At 42.8% G+C, this 19,226-nt stretch overlaps 1 protein-coding gene across 2 annotated transcripts in view; it reads left to right on the top strand.

The window, feature by feature from the left end:
* LOC131191278 (leucine-rich repeat neuronal protein 1-like) overlaps window positions 1-14,573 on the top strand; it is a 35,313-nt gene extending 20,740 nt beyond the window's left edge. For both annotated transcript variants that reach the window (XM_058169273.1, XM_058169274.1), the window contains one exon: window positions 11,628-14,573. In XM_058169273.1, coding sequence (XP_058025256.1) covers window positions 11,748-14,261 — 2,514 coding nt within the window. In that variant the 5' untranslated portion in view covers window positions 11,628-11,747 and the 3' untranslated portion in view covers window positions 14,262-14,573. The remainder of the gene's footprint in view (window positions 1-11,627) is intronic.
* The last annotated feature ends 4,653 nt before the right edge of the window (window positions 14,574-19,226 follow it).

The following is a 19,226-nucleotide window of genomic DNA, read 5'->3' as shown; positions in this document are numbered from 1 at the left end:
CTTTAGCTTTATCTATTGAATCAATTTTGTATCTTTGTTGTTGCCATGTAACCAACAAACCCTCTGGTATCAGCTATTTGTAGTTCACACCTTTCTGCAGCAAGATCTTGGTCAAAAAATTATATTCTCTTCTCATCCCTCACTCTTCTCAGTACTTGTTTTAGTACCACAATTTCTTTATCTTTATATTTTAATGTTTTACCTCTTGCCACTTGCAATATTTGTGTTTTAATCGATTTTTTGGTGAACCTTATATGAACTTCCCTTGGCAGGTTATTCCTTGTAGCATATCTAGTATGGACTCTAAAAATCTCGTCAATACCATCAATCATCTGTTGTATCTCAAATGAGTCAGACAGAACAGTGCTTATTATTCAAAGCAATAGCTATTTCACTAGCTTCCCATCCCCATTCTATTACTTGGACCAGATTTCAATTATTATTATTATTATTATTATTTAAATTTTAATGGATTGACTGCTACTGTGGTGTGGTAGTTAAGACCTTGGTTTATGGACTAGGATTGGAAATATTTAGGTTCTTCCTTCCCCACCCTCCCCATGAGGTGACTTTAGATCATTGCTTTCTCTTTTCTTTTATGTACACTGAGAGCGTATGCACCAAGACAAATTCCTTGTGTGTCCAATCACACGGCCAATAAAGAATTCTATTCTATTCTATTCTATTCTATTCTATTCTATTCTATTCTATTCTATTCTATTCTATTCTATTCTGTTCTTAATCCAACCTACTTCACAGAATTGTTATGGAGGAAAATTGGAGGAGGATTTTTTGATATGTAACCTTGAGCTCCAGAAGAAAAGTAAGATACAAACATAAATCAATAAATGAAAAAACAATGCTTTTACTAATTAATAAAAACAGATAGTTTAGAAAAACAAATGCTTTCATAGGTTGCAATGAGAAGAAAGTGGTGGTGGGGAGAGTATCAAGTGTATATTTGCCCCCCCCCCGGTAAAAAGACACATTGTGTGTAGACCATTTCCAATTTCTAGAAGGCTTATCTCCAATCTTCTTTCCCTAAACAGATCTCCATAAGAAGCTCCCTTTGTAATTGGCTTTCCAGCAAAGCTGGCAAGAGAGGCCACCCAAGAAGGTCCATGAGGTCAGGATTCAAAATGTTTCAGTGGTGGAAGAGAACCACCACAGTCACCCTGTACAGTAGCTTACATCAGGGATAGGATCCAGCCAGCCTGTACAAATGTATTCCTTCTAGCCACCATAGCCAAACCAAGGGAAGCATCCAAGGAAGACCTGGGCCAGGCTCAATGTTATGTCTCTTCTGAATCAATTGACAACTTGGGTGCTGACCTTCATTCTCTCAGCCTTCTTCAGGATTCCTATTCTCCCCTCTGCAGTTCCATCTCTCCCTTTCTCTCTAACACATCTCTATTTTTAGCGTCCCCTTCACAATGTTTGGTTGCTGTTGCTGCTCTCAGCCCTTGTGCAAATGAGCTCACGCTCTACCTCACACAGCTCAGTCACAGCACCTTCCGGGCTCGGTGCCAATTCAGCAACTTGGGGAGGGGGGAGAGAAGGGAAGGTGGCGGAAGGAGAGGCAAGAAGGAGTCCCCATTCTTTCAGCCATTATTAAGAGGACACAATTATTTGCACATCTGTGCAAGTAGGGCTGAGGGGTAGGGCTGAGGAGACTCAGTTTCTACTCCCTCCTAAGGTCGCATTATGCCATGTTGAATATGCCGTTTTTTGTCAGCTTGAGGACCTTGTCAGGCATCAAATGCTATTTCTTACTTCAAAGATGAGTAAGGTCAAGGTTTATGGAGGGAAAGCGTTTGAGGCTTTTAAAGTTGTGAAGCTTAGAACACTCATTTTCACACGTATCCAATAATAAGGAAAAAGGCAATATGTTTTAAGTCATACAAGAGGCCCCTTTTAACATGGGCAACCCAGAAAGCCAAATCCAAGCCAAAGATTTGAAATACAGATTTATTCAATGAATAAATCAAGAGAGTTACTTTTACAAGGGTGTCCCCAAGAGGTCCCCCCATCCCCAAACAGGGTTGGTGGTGAGGAGAGCATCATAATATGCTAATGAAGGGTGGTGGTGGTGGGGATCATCCTATTGATTTCTTGCTTTCCCAGCACTGAAGTGAGCACTGAGGAATCCCTCAAGGATTCCATACCATTTTGAAAGCAGCCCCCACTGTTTTCTAAAACTGGGCCAAATTATTTGTAGCTCAGCTGTGGTGCATCTAAAACTGCAGTGAAATGTGTTGTTGTTGTTGTTTACTTAAAACACTGCAGTTCTGTGAAATTTATGGGTCGTCTGTTTTACTATTTATGGGGACTCTTGCTTTATCCTGTCCCCCCCTCCACCCCTTGGGCTTTTCAAGGAGAGAGGCGGCCTTGATCACTTTCTAACTCTCCCTCATAGGAACTGTTCAGATTAATTTATTTATGTATTGCCTATTTATGTATGGACGGATAAGATCAGAAAATGAATTTCTTTATAGAATAGGATGAGGGGAATTCTGCTATTCATAGACTGGCAACTGTTCATTGAACGGGACAACTCCTATTAACGGTGTTTTGAGATAGGCAGTTTTGAAGATGATAATGGTGATGGCTCATCTTCAAACTTGCTTTGAGGAATTGGGGTGTGAAAACAACCATAAGCAGACTGAGCCTGACCACCTAACTTGATCTCCTTTGTAACCAGTATGAATTAACATCTCTAAACCCACATCTCCATTTTGGAATCTGGCCTACAGAAGTGTCTGGAATTTTGCAGCTGAGTCTAGATATGGTAAACGAAGTTTTGAGCTCTCCTTTATCATTTATCTCTCTTAGCAATTGCAAATCCTGTGTGCTGTCACATTCAGGCAGTCCAGAAAGTAGATCAGGTACCAGCCATTCTACACAGTGGTTTATCTAGGTCACCAATTATGCAGCAGGCACTCTTTTCACCAGCATCACTATTAATATTCAAAGAACTGACGTGGAGTTTATGGCCAGGACTAGCAGATTTTCTTTTTTTTTTCCCCTGAGTATTTTTATTAAAGATAATTGCAAAAGTAAAAAAATTAATGCAAACAGACAGAGAGAAAAATATAAAGAGTACAAGGTGCAAAGAGAAAAAATAGGAAAGATGTAAAGAATAGACAGGAATAGAAAGAGAAAGAAAGAAAGAAAGAAAGAAAGAAAGAAAGAAAGAAAGAAAGAAAGAAAGAAAGAAAAAGAAAGAAAGGGAAAGAAAAGAATATAGTAAACAAAAAGAAAAGAAATATGTAAGAAAATGACTCCCAATCTTCATCACAAGTATAAAGAATTTTAGTAACTTTTTGTCTATTGTTAAATTACATTGAATGAGCTCTTCTGCCCATATTCTATATCTTGTCTATTTTAAAAATCCATAAAGCATTGTTATCTCAGTTCTGGTGTCAGCAAAATTTCATTAAAGGTTATCAAAAATAACAGCATATTTATTTTAACCTTCATGAAATAAATCAACTTTATACTCCTTCCTTTTACTTCTAATAACCTTTATCTTTAGTCCATTCAAATAATGTCATAGAACTTGCTTTCTTTTTTATTATTTCCTCTTTATCCCTTCTCATAAAATTCTTCAAAACTTTCATAAGTCTGTTTTGTAAATCCAATATAGAAAAATTATCCAGGTCACTCAATCTTGCTTTATTGTTTGCATGTCCCTTTCAATTATTAAAAGATCAGTCAGTTTCTTGTATAGTCAGTGTAAAATCTTTTTTGATGTCATTCTTGTAGCCTTTCATTTGTAAGTCCATTTTCAACTCAATCTCTGTCTAGTCAAATAAAACTTGTTCCTCTTCCATAACATATTTTAAATATAGTCTATCCATAGAGACAGATGTCACTGTTGACATTGTTAATATTTTCTGACTGTAGTCTCCAAAGATGTCCTTCAAGAATTCCAGTGTTAGAATATTTTGCACTCTATAACTGTCATTCATGTATTCTTCTCTTTTAATTGAAAGCTTTATTTCACTCTAGTGTTCAAGTTTTAAATTTATTTTGCCAGGTTATTTTTTAAAATTCATAACAAAAGAACTTTCCCGCAGGAAGGATTATCATTAATTTCAAAATCTTATTTCAAATTTATTTGTACAGTTAGTCTGTGTTTAGCTTTCTAAAATTAAAGTCATAATCAACCTTTTGCTGTTCTTGGTTAAAAAACTAAGTTATTAAGTTTGAAGTTAAATTTTTATTACACTAAGCTCTGAAGGCAGACCCATCCGGTGTTTTCATACCTGTCGATTCAAAAATTTCTCAACCTGGAAATAAGGAGAAATTTTCTGACAGTGAGAGCAATCAATCAATGAAACAGCTTGCCTTCAGAAGTTGTGGGAGCTTCATTACTGGAAGCTTTCAAGAAGAGACTGGACTGCCATCTGTCAGAAATGGTGTACGGTCTCCTACTTGGGTGGGGGGTTGGACTAGATGACCTACAAGGTCCCTTCCAACTCTGTTAATCTGTTAACCCTGCACTAGCACAAATAAACTCAGAAAGTTGTACTCAACACCACACTCTTGCCTCTGCCTTTGGGAAGATATGCTTTCAAGTGATTTCAGGATATCATTAGCCAGTGAGAAAAATATCCCTGGATATATTTGTTTTGCTGCATTTATTTTTGTTTTACCTTGCTACCGCATCTTAAAATAGAGCGGCCAGTAATGAAAAACAACCAGTTAAAACAAATGACAGGCTAAAACTATAACATATTAGGAACCAGCAGCAATATGGGTCGTTGTTATCTGGCAACAGACACTATTTGCAATGGAGATGAAAAAGTAATTCTTCTACGTCTACGACCTTCAGAGGTATGCAAAACAAAGGAAAGCTGAAGTATATTCATAAGCATAGTTACAGGTTTACTTAGCAACTGCTTCACTTTACAAGCAAGTTGCTGCTCCCAATTGTAGTTGCAACTGAGAACTATCTGTAATCATAGATGTTAAACTACCACCACCCCTTCTCAATTTTACTCCAATCAGATAAAAAAAGTAATTTCATTACATCTAATAAAAGGCTGGAAGACAAAATGAAAAAGACTTCTGGCCAGGACTCCAGCGTCAAGCATAGCCTTTTAAGGTCATCACTTATTGTTTTCCTCTTGAGAATTAGGGGACTCCATATATTTCCATTCACTCTCTGGAATGGCACTTCCATGATCAGCAGGAATTGTATGTCCTTTTTTCACTCTAGGTCGGGGGTGTTAAACTCAAGGCCCAGGGGCCGCATCTGGCCTGCAGGGTGCTTAGATCTGGCCCATGGGGCTGCCCTGGAAACAGCAGAAGTCCGGCCCGTAGTGCCTCTGCCAGCGAAAACTTGGGGGGCTCTGTTTTCGCTGGTAGAGGGCTGCAGGAGATTGTCCCAGCCAAAAATGGAGCTTGCCAGGGCTGCGCATAGCCCCACCAAGCTCCGTTTTCATTGGCAGAGGGTTGCAAGAGGCTGTCCCAGCTGAAAACGGAGCTCGGGAGCCTGTTTTTGTTGGCAGAGTGCTTGGGCCACAGGCGCTCCTGACACAAGTGATGTCAAGCTGGCCACACCCACCCCCGGCACCCCTAGGTCAAATACAACCCTGATGCAGCCCTCAATGAAATCAAGTTTGACACCCCAACCCCCTTGCTCTTACACACTGGCAAACCTCACAAAATGTAACATTCTGCTCAGTAGAAATCACAATGAACGAACTGAGCAATCACAAAAAACAAACATCACCTAGGAACATCTGTGTCTCCTATCTTTGCCGTGGCTGGTGGGTCAAGAGGAAAGTGAGGATTAGCATTAAAACTGGGGTTTTAAAGACAGGATCCAATGGCCCAAGAAGGAAGTTGCATGTGAGATACAGTGTGTAATTGAGATGCGCAATCTGTGGCTCCTTAGACTACAATTCCAAGGAACCAGTGTTACACAAGATTCCAGATTTCAGTTTATGGTCACTCATAGCCCGTTGAGGCACACAAATCTTGTAAACCCCTTGCTTGATTTGGGTTTTCAAGATAAGTGCAGCTAGAGACACATCTTCTACTTCTTCTTGTGCCATATCAGTCATCGGACGTTGGCATCATGTTGGTGATCCTATTTTTATCAATAGCGGCACGAAAAATGCTGCTGAGTTTTGTCCAAATCAGTCCGTTAGATTTTGAAGCCATGATGTTCTTCTTCTGCCTGGACCTCGTTTGTCTTTCCCTGAAGGATTAAGTGAAGTACGCTGTATTTTTCTGGGTGTTGCATCACATATCCAAAATATTCTAACTTTCGCTTTTTTATAGTTTTAATGATTTCCCTTTGCTTTCCCAGGCGGCTTGGTCAACAGCCAGAAAATAATTGGAGAGTCAGTCTGTCTGTCTATCTGTCTGTCTGTCTCTGTCTCTGTCTCTGTCTCTCTCTCTCTCTCTCACATACACACACACACACACACACTAACGTCAGAGGGATGGAAGCTGCCAAGTCTGGATCCCCATTTTATTGATTAGCTAGGATTTGGTTTTGGGGTTTTTTCCCTGAGCTAAGGCCCTGCTTTGTTTGCCTGGTTCAGGAGATATTTTTCCTTTATTTCCTTAACAACTTGTTTCCTTCTTAGCTATTTCCCTGAAGGGATCTTTTAGCAAGATTCCTGTTTACGTGCCAGCTTCATCTTTTGTTATAGCAATTTCAGCCTACTCTCATACCACCAAGAACAATGCTAGGAGATGTAGGGAGCTGGATTGTTTGGAAAATAACAAATCCCTCTATTCCTGCAAAAAGAAACACCTCTCAATATACTTGTCACTCAAGAGTAGACAAAACATATTCTGCTGAAATTTTGTTTTCCTTACAGTCTTTAAATATGTAGGATCCTTGTTCTCTTTTGCATCTAGTTACCCTAGTGTACCAATTAAAACATACCTATTTTATGCCCAGATTAAATTCCTTTTTGGTGAAAAAAGCATCTCTCTCTATATAATAAGAATATGAAAGCTCACTAAGATTTATTTAAAGCAGAAGTATGATGGGCATATTGATGACAAGGTACTCCCTCCATGCCTTTGGGATGTCTACATTAGTAAATCACCTCCGTTTAATCCCTGATGGATGAAAGCAGTTTTTAGCAGTAACTACCTGTATATATTTTGCATGTTCCACTTTGTCATTGTCATGCTTACAGCGAAAATGCATTAAAATGTCACCTATGAAAAACAACTACAGTACGGAATCTCCACACTTTCAAAACCTCTCTGGCTTTTAGATATTTGGAAACACCCAGTGATCCCTTCCCTCACGTAAGCCATTAAGCTAAGGGCCAGGCAAATCCTGCAAAGAAACAGCACATGGTAAGAATTAGGATATAACTGCTGGGGGCAAAGATGGAATTTAAAGCTTTCAAATTAGGATGCGAAATGAATTTTCAGAGTGCTAATCTTAGAAAGAGATGGAGAAGATAACTACCATTTGGCCGAGCTGAACTGCCTCAGGAGAACAGCAGTTTATGAAAATTCACATAAAGAATTCCTCTGAATTCCCACCAAAGCATCTGCCTCACTGAGAGAGGCATAGTCCATAATCCATCAGCAAAGGGAATATATATTATCTGAAGAGTAGCTTTTGCCAAAACGGTCGCTGCTCCCCAAAAGAACATAACTTTTGCCTGTCAAATATCTGGCTTTGGAGTGTGGGGGGAAAAAGCTGAATATTTCCACCAGACACTTTAGTCGAACAGAGATGGAAGAAAGATGAGGGTGATGGGCACATTCTAGTGAACGCCTGTGGTCTCACCCAATCATCTCCTTGTCCCTATTCAGTGCACCATCTTCACAACTTTAAAAAAGACAGCTCTTGTTTTATAAGGAACAAGAAGGCAAATGAAGGGTGTAGTGCCATATTTAAAAAGCATATATGATCGGTTAATAGCAGGTAGTATCTGCTTACCTAAAATATGTCGGATGTACATAGTAGGATTTATTTCTTTAGGAAATTTATTGCAGACTGAGAACAGACCGACATTCTTGGAGAGAAAAGTAAAATCAGTTCAATATTCAATTTGCAACCACATAAAGTAGGTTATTTCTTTTGTGCTTGCACATTCTGTCATTATCCTGCTAGAAACTCAAGGAAGCATGTATAGATTTTCCAAACAGAATTCTATCCAACTATAAACTAGAACCATGATGGTGAACCTGTGGGCACATGAACTGTCCACCAGCTCAACTCCACTGTGCATGTGCGTGCGCCTCCCGCCAGCCAGTTGATTTTTGGGTCTCTGGAACAGGGCGGGGCACATGCGGAAAACGTGTGCATGCGCAGGGGTTGCAGTGTGCTCCCGCACCAAAACGGGCCACAGGGAGATGTGGCATGCCCCCCGCGACCCGTCTTTGGTCCCGGGAGGCTTCAGGGAGACCTACTAAGCCCAAAACAGGCCTTGCGGGGGGTCACACGCGCATGCGCTGGGGGAGGGGGAGCATGGGGTGGTCACACGAGCATGTGCAGAGGATGGGGCGCGCAGGGGGCATTGCATTATGGATATGGGCATGCGCATGTGCAACCCCCACCGCGCTCCCCCCCGCTTTTGGCACGCGACGGCAAAAAGATTAGCCATCACTGAACTAGAACCTGATTTTCTGAGCTTTTAGGAAAGACTAACAGAATAATAGAGTTGGAAGGGACCTTGGAGGTCTTCTAATACATCATCCATTGCTCATTCATTGTCCATCATATATCATCCATTGTCCAACCTCCTGCTGAAGCAGGAGGTGATGAATTACATCATCCAACAAGATGATGGATTACAGCATCTATCATCTTCTTGTTCTTATTCCATCCAGATATATTATCTTGTAGTAGCAACTACTCCATTTCGACTGATCTCAAAAAAAATGTTAGGCAGAGTCAGATCTGGCTAGTGCTTGGGTAGGAAATCCCAGAAGTGTAGGCTGCATTGAGGAGTCAAAAGGACAAAGAAAACTGCATGGATGTAGCCTTGTAGTCCTCAGACGTTGAGCTACAATTCACCACTTCCTTACCTTTCTGTGTATTCATTAATTGAGACGGTTGTCTGTATCACCAAGTGTTTTGATGGGCAAAGCAAGACAGAAGGCAAATTGCGTTTTAGTGCAAAATATACAAATGTGCAGTTCTTTCTCCTGCATCAGTAATATCAGCATCATTTACAAAGATCAGTTCAGAGAAGCATTCGTTGCCACTTTTCACCATACAGAAAAGATTTTGTCCAGCTGCCTAACTAGTTTATTCCAGATAATACCAGCCATGAGGGAGGAGGTTGAGGACAGCTACAGTGGATCCCTTGTTTTAGCTCTCTGCTGTCTTGACCATCTTCCAATGCTCCGCAGATTCTCTTCTTGTGGATTTTCCATCCTAATGGCCACAGGAAGGGCTGCATTGGAGAGCTGCCTTTCAAATATATACAGTCACACAAAGTGATTGCATAACAAAGAGTGCTATGGTATGTTTTAGTGTGAATTACTACCATGTTTGAGTGAACTGTCATGCCGTGGTTTATATACATTAAACCCTAAGTCAAAACAGCGGTCCGTTTTTGGTCGGCAGAATGCTGCAGGAGGCTGGGGAGGCCAAAAACAGGTTGTGCAGGGTGTGTGTGTGTGTGCACGTGGACTGTTTTGGCTGGCAGAGGCACCGTGGGTTAGTCCTTTGATATTTCCAGACCAGCCCTGCAGGGCAGATTTAAGCATCCCGCAGGGCGGATGCGGCCCACAGGCCTTGAGTTTTGACATCCCTGTTCCAGGGGTGAAATCGACTTACCTTCCTTACTGGCTTGGAAGTCCACACACTGCATGTAGCGCGCTTGCTTTGCTCGCGCGCGTGCGTGCGTGTCACATACTTGCACATGTGCATGTCGCATATGCGTGCTGACCTGCACATGCGCAAAACCTTTAAAACTAGGAAGTAATGACACCCGGGCGGCGGGTGTCACCGGCCACAATCACTACCGGATCGTGAGATATGATCAGGACCGGGAGCATTTCCCTCCTGCCCTGTTCTAGATTGTTCGTGTTGGCAGCTGCCTTTCCCAAGCTCTGTGCTTTTAACTATCTGTTTCTGATAAGTGGTCCTGCGTATCATTATCTAAGAAATCCTAATTGCATACCAAGTTGTTATTTCAACTCAGGCTGATGGCTGATCCTGAAGTATAAAGATTGTCAGAATAAATTCTGCTGTCTTTAATGAATCATGTAGCAAGCAAGCTGAAGGAATTCTGTTTCTCCTGAGTATCTTAAAGCAAAGAAACAATCACCAATCACTGGCTGGATGACTTTCACTGCATTAGGGAGTCTGGCAAATTCAGGCCTCCTCTTTTAATTTTTATATATGGTAATTGATGCAAGATTATTATATGCACAATGATGCAAAAATACTGAAGCACCCACAATGGAGGAATGGATAGCAAAGATGGCAGAACTGGCAGAAATGATAAAACTGACCTGTTTGGCCAGGGACAAAATTATAAGTATTGATGGAAACAGTTTATAGACTTTTTTTCTGAAATAGAAAAAAAGTGAAATGAATGTGCGACTTGACGATTGAAAAAGGATCAACTAAAGGACCAAGGGATTTTTGTAATATTAAAAGAGGGTGGGCAATGAGTTTGTCTATAAAATTTATTTTTTCTGGTTCTTGTATCTTTTAAGTTTCTCTTCTTTCTTTCACCGCATTGCTTTTTGCAATTTTCTTTTTTCTCTTTTTTGTTATATACCGGTATATATTACATTTGTCTTTTATCTAAGTAAAACTCTTTATAAAAATCACATTAGACAAGTTTTGCCCTTTTAAAAAATTGCTGTGACATTTTCAAAGCAAACAAAGCCACCCTTAGTTTATTTATGTAGTGCATATGAGGTTTAGTAATCTGGTCTGTCATTTTGTGGTAACAATAGGTGACCTAAAATGCCATCAGTCTGAATTTAGAAATAGAATCTAAACTGGGGTTATGAATGGAGTTTTATGTGGCAAACTTAATGCAAGCTCTCTAAGGCCACAGACTTTCTATGGTTTAAATCTGTCCTGAAATGAAGGAACTAAACAGATCTGAGCTTATCACCTCAGCTCAGAGTTGGGAAATGGATGTGAATGATATGAGGAAAAACAGGAGCTAGGAGAGACGTAAGGATCACAACGGCTACAAAATAGAGCTTGATTATTACAGAGTTTCGCTTAAAATTTCTGACTGAGGTTACCTACCTTTTGTTTTATAAAATAACATGGAATAGGAACCAACTCTAAAAATTAGTACTTGTAGAAGTGCACCTTTTGTAAAACCGAGGGTCACATTTGGATTACAAATGATATTTCCAGGGCTGCACTGTAAAACATTAGCAGAAAAAGGACAACTGATGTACATAAAATGAATAAAATTAAATATAGTTAATATGACATTCAGTCATTCATTTTCTCTTTTCTCTGTTAATGCTGCCACCAATTATAGTGGGTGGACAATGTTTGGAGAAACTTTTTGAACTTTTAAAGACCGCATCACCTCCAGACCCAAGCTGACTGCTGACTAGACTCTCAACAGCTTTGATGACTTTTCAGAATAAATGTTTACCCTAAGAAGCCTTATACTTTCATATCTATCTTTTCTTTTCTCTTCCAGAGATGACAAGGCTCCATAGGCTATTCTGAGCTCGTCTGATGGATTAAAGTCATCCTTTATATCCAAAACTACACCACAAGCAGCCGGTGGTCAAGAAGGCTCATAGCAGGGGAGAGCACCATGTCCTGTCTCCCCTTGTATGCTCTGCTGTTGCTGTGTCTACAAGGATCACTGTTTGCCACCCACACCTGCCCTCCACAGTGTGTCTGCGAGACTCGCCCATGGTTCACTCCCCAATCCATTTATCATGAGGCCAGCACAGTGGACTGCAATGATCTGCTGCTCACCCGGGTACCCGGCAATCTCTCCTCAAACACCCAGGTCCTTCTGTTACAGAGTAATAAGATCTCCAAGGTCAACAGGGAGCTCCAGCACTTGTCTAACTTGACTGAGCTGGACCTCTCCCAAAACCACTTCTCTAGAATCAGTGATGCTGGGTTGGCTAACCTTTCACATCTCATTACACTTTACTTGGAAGAGAATCAGGTGGAGGAGCTTTCCAACCACTGCTTAAGTGACCTTACTTCGCTAGAGGAACTCTACATAAATCACAATTGTATCTCCTCTATTGAGCCATTGGCTTTTGCGGGCTTAACCAGCTTGCTCCGGCTGCACCTCAACGCCAACCGTCTCCACGCCATTGACCATCGTTGGTTCCTCCCACTCCACAACTTAGAGATCCTGATGATTGGAGAGAATCCCATCTCCCAGTTAACAGGGGGGAGTTTTCAGCCTTTGGAAAGGCTTCATAGCCTCGTCTTAGCTGGGATGCAGCTAATTGAAATCCCTCCTGATGTTTTCCAAGGCTTGGACTACCTGGAGAGTCTCTCCTTTTATGATAACCACCTTTCATACATTCCCACCAAGGCACTAAGAGGCCTACCTCTCTTGAAATTCCTGGATCTCAACAAAAATCCTATCACAGAAATTCAGCCAGGAGATTTCAAGGACATGCTGCATCTGGAAGAGCTGAGCCTCAATGGCATGGAGGAACTTACTGGCATCCACAAAGGGTCATTTGAGAATCTTCCAGAATTAGCCAAGCTTGAGCTGTGCAACAATCCACATCTCTCCTACCTGCACCCAGCTGCCTTCCAGGGGGTGCCAGCTCTTCGCACTCTGCTAATCAGCAATACAGCCCTTGGCTTTCTTCCCTTGGGCCTGAGAGATGCCTTGCCAGCTTTGGCTGAACTTAGTCTCTATGGGAATCCATTGCGATGTGATTGCTTAGAGAACTGGAAACCATGGACCACAGGACACGTTCGGCTGATTGAATCGCAAACTACTCTCTGTACTTCACCTTCAGAAGCCATGGGTCAAGAGCTCCAAGAAGCCCTAAAAAGTGTCAGGGGGGGAGGTTGTTTGCCAGAAATCACACCTAATCTTCCAGAACACCTGGAGGCATCATCTGGTTCTACAGTAATTCTGGATTGTCAGGCCAGCTCAGAGCCGCCACCACAATTCCACTGGATCTTACCTTCTGGGAAAAAAGTGACTGCTGGAACTGGGAAGATGCATCTTAGGGCTGGTGGAACCCTTGAGATTAACAGAGCCAACCCAGCAGATTCAGGAGTCTACACTTGTGTAGCCCGGAATGAACTGGCCTCTACTAGCCACAGTCTGTCCCTCAATGTCATTGGAGAAAGACCTGTAACTCCTGCCAGGCTACTGATCTTTGCCAAAAAGGTGCAGTCACATTTTGTGGTGTTGGAGTGGACCACATCTTACATAGAAGGGCATAAAAACGAGAGAGATGAATCAGCCACTGCCCACCCACCACCTCCTCCACCCTGGTCATCAGCTACCATGCGCATCCATAACCCCCATTTTACCTACACCTCACGGGTTCCTGTTAGCATCCGGGAATACAACCTCACACACTTGCAACCTTCCACCCGTTATGAGATTTGCCTTACAGTCATGTCTTCCATTCCCAAGTCCTCAGTTGCTGCCAGTTACACTGATGTCCCGTCTGCCTCAGCAGCTTCTACAAACTCTCCTTTGTCTTCTGTGAGTTCTTCAGAAATGGTCACAGCAACCACAGGTGCTTCCGCGCCATCTCTGAGCTCTTTGATAATCCCCAGGGGTCCTTCCTTGTCTCTCATGAGTCATTCAACTGTGGTTTCTCCAGGAACTTCCAAACCTTCCTCTGCACCCATGACAAGTCCCGTGGAAGCTTCTGCAGGTCTTCCATCTGCTTGGTTATTGCCCCACGCTCAGCACGTCTGCCTCAATGTCACCACCAAAGATGCCTCCCTCTCAGTGGAGCTGATGGGAGGCTGGGCCGGAGGGGCAGCCTTGGCTGCTATTACTGGTTCCTTATTAGCAGCTCTGAGTGCTGTGCTCCTGCTCCTTTGCGCTTCTCGTCGACTCAAGGAGAAAGGGTGTCGCCATTCACTCAAAAAGTACATGCAGCATGCAGCTGCCATCCCACTCAACGAGGTCTACCCTCCCCTGATCAGCTTGTGGGATGCAGAGGGAGACCCTTCCCTCCCAATGGCCCCGTTAGCACAACTGGCTCCGCCCACACCAACCTTGCCACCTCCCCCTGCCATAGGTGGGCACACTGTTTTGCTGCCATCTCCTCCTGGCCAAATTGACACTTCCAAGACTTACCTATGGCAACAGCCATGAAGGAATTTGAGGTGTGCCGGTACCCGTACCTCAACACAGACATTGGTGGGAAATCTCTCCTCCCTGCGGCTTTTAGGATGTCAGAATTGGGTCTCCAGGCCTTCCCAGTTCAGGTTCTTGCCTTCCACTTTCACCCCTTGTACTCACCTGTGCACTATATGTACCGAGGGCACGAGGAACTTGGACATTTTTTAGCCAAGGTTTCACTGTGTAGTTATAGCCAATGAGGGAGGAAAGTATCAGGCAGATAACAGGGCCCCTGGGACAGTGTAGCCCCTGGGGGGCAGGTAAAAAAAAATGAATAAAATTGAGTTGGACAAAATCTAAAATGTGTGGATGTGTTTGTTGGGGAAGGAGATATATTGAAAACAGGCAGTGCAAGGAACCAAATCTCTTCGCCTCACTCAGGATCAAGCGCCTTTTTTCTTTCACCCAAGAAGATTGATATGCTGCCCTCTAGTGAACATTTTGGGGATAATAAGCCTGCTTCTTTTGAGCAAGATGACAGGCTCCCATTTCAAGGGTCAAAAATAGCAAAATAAGAGTGAATAGAAATCTCGTATATCTTCTAAATCTATCCTTCCATTGTCAGACAGGAAGGTTTGTTATTTTTATTGAGTGATAATATAAAGGCACTATGCATATGCCCAGAGCCCCCTAATTATATTATTATTATTTCACATACTGTAGGGCAGAAGTCCCCAGACCCTGGGTTGCGACCCACTACCGGGCCTTGACCTTGAGCCATTCAGAACTGAGCTGCAGAAGCGGTGAGAAAGCGCATACACCCCCACTTGCACAAGTAGTGGGCGAACGCCTGCGCGCTTGCTTGCCTACCAATCATGCAAAACCATCCCCTCTCCCTGCCACCACTCCCATTTCACAAAGCTGGAAAGGTTAGGGAATTCTGCCCTAGAGGCATGAGCAATTAGGGAAAAGTGACAAAAGGCCAGGAGTAGTGGCACCATTGGGCAGGGTGAGACAGGCCTCCAGTGCAGTGCTAATTTGCAATCTTCCAAAACTGTTCTTTTGGAGGACAGACCTGAGCATGTGCAGTTTGTCCTGGGGCTGACAAACTAAGCTGGTGCTATGGCACAAAGAAGAACATTATCCTATTACCATCACGGATGTGCCGGTCAATTATTAATGCAGTCTACTTCTCGACTAGAAAGGAGACACCATAGTATTATTATTGTGTCTTGTCTTTTGCCTTGTGAAGCAGCAGCAAATTGTCTTTGGTCCAACTCAAGTCAGTCTTCGACACCACTTACAGGAAAGGGTTCTGTGGTTCCCACTTTTTTTCTTTTACTATTATTTTCAGCAGTTATTACACTACCCTATAAGTATTGGGGAGTGAGGTTTTCAGTGGGGGTGGAAGGTATTTTTCAGGGTTTCTTTCTCTCTTTCTTTTCCTGTTTAATTTCACTTCACAAATTGGAAGGCTTCAAAAGGCTTTATTTTGTTTCCATTAAAACTGGCAGGAAATCCCCCTAGCAATTTCTCACTGAATTTTGAGAGTCCAGTTCTCAGGGGTTTAGGAAACCACAAATGTAGTGCAAGCTGAGCTGTGAGTTCCTTCCCCCAATTCTATGTGCTCAGGCCTGACACTTGTTGGCTTGGATGTTGTTTCTGCTAAAACTGTTAGCTCTTGTTACCAGAGGAGGCAAGAGAGCACCAGGGACCAGGCTTCTTATTTTATCAACAGGGTTTTGCTGAGATTTGCTGAGAAACTAACTGGGGGATGCTGATACCTTCGCTATTCTTTCTCCAGGGCAGACCATTTCTTTAAAAAAACCTTACCAAAACTGCAGAGACTAGAGTCTATCAGACTCCAGGCAGTCTAAGGAGCTTCACCAGGAGCTAAGACTGACTTGAAGGAGATACATACGTTTTTAGTCTTCCTCCACTACCCCCCAACACTTCATGGCAATATGTGATCATATCTTAAATCTTGTTTTCTTTATTTCTTTTCTTAATTAAGCCACTAAGCAACTGCATTGTGGCTCACAATGTTTTTGAATCTAATCATTGCATTCTCCGGTCATCTGGCATCCTCAAAGGGCTGATTCTCCTCCCCCCTCCCTTGTTTTCCTCCCTCCTAATTTATGTGAGAGTGTGAGAGAGAGACAGAGAGTCCACAGAGAGCAAACATATGTGTTCTTTTGCAAAGTTCTTAGTTCTCCAGGCCTGCTGATACCAGCTTCTTGAGGCGTTGTTATGCCTCAATGCCTATAATAATAATAATTGGCAATTGGAATGAGTTTGTTATTATTATGCTCATTATTAGATGGACTACCTCTTATCTTATACACTTAAACACTAGATCATCAGGGGAAGTCCATCACTTTTACACTCTGTTTGTGACAATCTGGAAGAAGCTGGCTGGCTGCTAATATAAAGAAAAGAACTAGATCAGCCTTTCCCCACCCAGTGGATATAAGAGATAATTACTCTCATCATCTCCCAAAGGGTACTCAGTTTCTAAAATGAATCTGGACTCTGAATCCTGAATACTGGCTTTTTTGGGGGACAAACTTCTGCTTTTAGGATCCACAAACCTTGAAGTCAAGCCTGGAGATGCAGAGTGCGTGTTCCAAATGACCTTCTATATTGCATTATACAGATCTGTACCTGTTATTGTGCGTGCTCCGTTGCAGCCTCTGCTGATTGGCTTACTTGGCACAACAGTGCACAAGGTCAAAATCCTTCCATATGTATTTGTATGGTCAGTGTTGCCAGTCTGGTTTCTTTGAAGTAATGACGATTTGTCATTTGGTTGAGACTACAAACATGACAGGGCACAGAAACCTCGGGGCAGCCTGGGAGTCAGGAAGTATAAATAGCCTACATAGCTTAGAATAAGAGGGGCTCTGTAATATTGCCATAAAGGAAAACACTTTGCAGGGCAAAAGTATAGAACAAGATGCTGGTTGTCAGGGATACTACTGCTATAAATGCAAGCATTGCATATGATGGAAATTCTACCACTTTTATCATTTGATGTTGACAGATCAATGTGATCTAGATGGCAACCTGAGGATCAAGAAGATGAGTGGAAGTAATTTTACTTAATTGTCCTATTTTCTACCTTAAGGGGAAGTCAAATTTTGGTGGCTTGCAAATGGCTCCATAGCCTTAGAGCAGGGGTGTCAAACTCAAGGCCCAGATCTGGCCCATGGGGTGCTTAAATCTGGCCCCCAGGGCCTGCCTGGTAATATCAAAGGACTGGCCTGCGGTGCCTCTGGCAGCTAAAATGGGGCCCAGGGGAGTCGCGCATGCCCCCCCATGCCCATTTTCGGCCTGGACAGCCTCCTGCAGCACACTGCTGGCCGAAATGGGGCACGGGGGGGAGGGCAAAGTGCTGCAGGAAGCGTCCATCCCGTCTCCCCATCCCCAGCTGGCCTGCAAAGGAGAACTATAGATTGTAAGCCGCCCTGAGTCTTCGGAGAAGGGCGGGGTATAAATGTAAACCAAAAAAAAAAAAAAACTACAATGCTGATCCTCAAAGAAATCTAGTTTGACACCCCTGCCTTAGAGCATCCACTTGTGCATATAAGATTCCTGGTGAAGAAATAACACAGTTTGTATAATCAGAAACACCATTTTGCTATTCTATTGTTTGTTCCAAAGTGGAGCTGTGCTAGGAAAAAAAAAAAAAGCTAGCCCTAGCAACATTCACAGACACCTCACACACAAAATATTAACTGTGTGGAAGATATAGATGATCACCACAAGCTGTTTATGGGTTCTGGATACAACAAATGATGTGCAGTTTGTGTTGTGATCTAGGCTTCCTGAGTCATTAAAACACACGAGTAGTCCCAAAAACCTCTTTTATTGTGAATTACGTTCATTCACAGCTGAGTCCCAATTAGTTGCAAAAAGTCCTGCGGGAGCTGCCAAAGACCTACTTGGCAAAGCCATACTGAGTCCAGAATCAAACTGGGAACAGAATTAACAATGTTGCTTTCCTGCAAAGGGCCCACGTGCCTTTGCTCCTTTTTTAAGCCTTATGGGAGGGGCCACTCATCTCCAGGCCTTACTCCCGAATCATCTCGTTTTAACTGTTCTTGCCTTCTGGCAGCCCTGCACATGCACGCACTAGGAACAGGCTCCTCCTGTTCCTCTGGCTCTCTTATGTCTGATTCTGGAGGTTCCAGAGTCTGTGCATAACTCCCAGATGGCCCTGGCCCCATCTCTGCCTCCGACGCAGAGCCCTCATCTAGCCTTTCGCAGACTCCAGGACTGGCCCATGTTCCTTCCCAGCTTCCTCACTGTCCGACTCCACTGCCAGCTCTACAGGCTGCTGGCGGACCACAACAGTTTGGCAATGAATAGTGAAGAGAGTACCATGATGAAATTAATCATTGCTAGACTTGGTAAACCACAGAACCAGGGACGGCAGGATTAGAAAGATCCAGAATGATTCTTGGCAAAGAAGGAGGACTAATATTACATTTAAACAAGTTGGGTTTCTTCAACACGCTAGGCTAAAATTTACCTACCAGTTGTAGTCATAACCAGCCAGGATAGTTGATCAGAGAGTTGTTCCAACCTGTACATTGATGAATCACTAAACCATCGTTCAGTTTAACTATAGATTCATGTTCTGTGAATTTGCAATGTGCCAAAGGCTTAATAAAATTCTTAGCAGTTATATAACTATTTCTGGTGGTTTTGCAGCACTCCCCCCACCCTGCCACAACACTATAAATTGGGTCAGAATTTTTATCATCCTACTGTATTGTGCCAATGAAGGCCTGAGGTAGAAAAGTTGCAGCTCTGCTAATGTTTCCTAACCATTGACCAGCGATGGTAAGATTTCGGTGAAGAGTCTTTAACGGAACAGCTGTTTCCAACCCCCAATGCCACATAAGCTATAAGAAACAACTCCCTCTCCTCTTTTGTTAAAAAACTTGGCTTGAAGCAAAGCAGCCAGAGCCAAGGGTGCCCAGGTGGGACAGA

Source organism: Ahaetulla prasina, chromosome 2, assembly GCF_028640845.1.
Source record: "Ahaetulla prasina isolate Xishuangbanna chromosome 2, ASM2864084v1, whole genome shotgun sequence".
NCBI lineage: Eukaryota > Metazoa > Chordata > Lepidosauria > Squamata > Colubridae > Ahaetulla > Ahaetulla prasina.
Note: the sequence above shows the minus strand (reverse complement) of the source record. Positions and strands in the feature narration are given on the sequence as shown.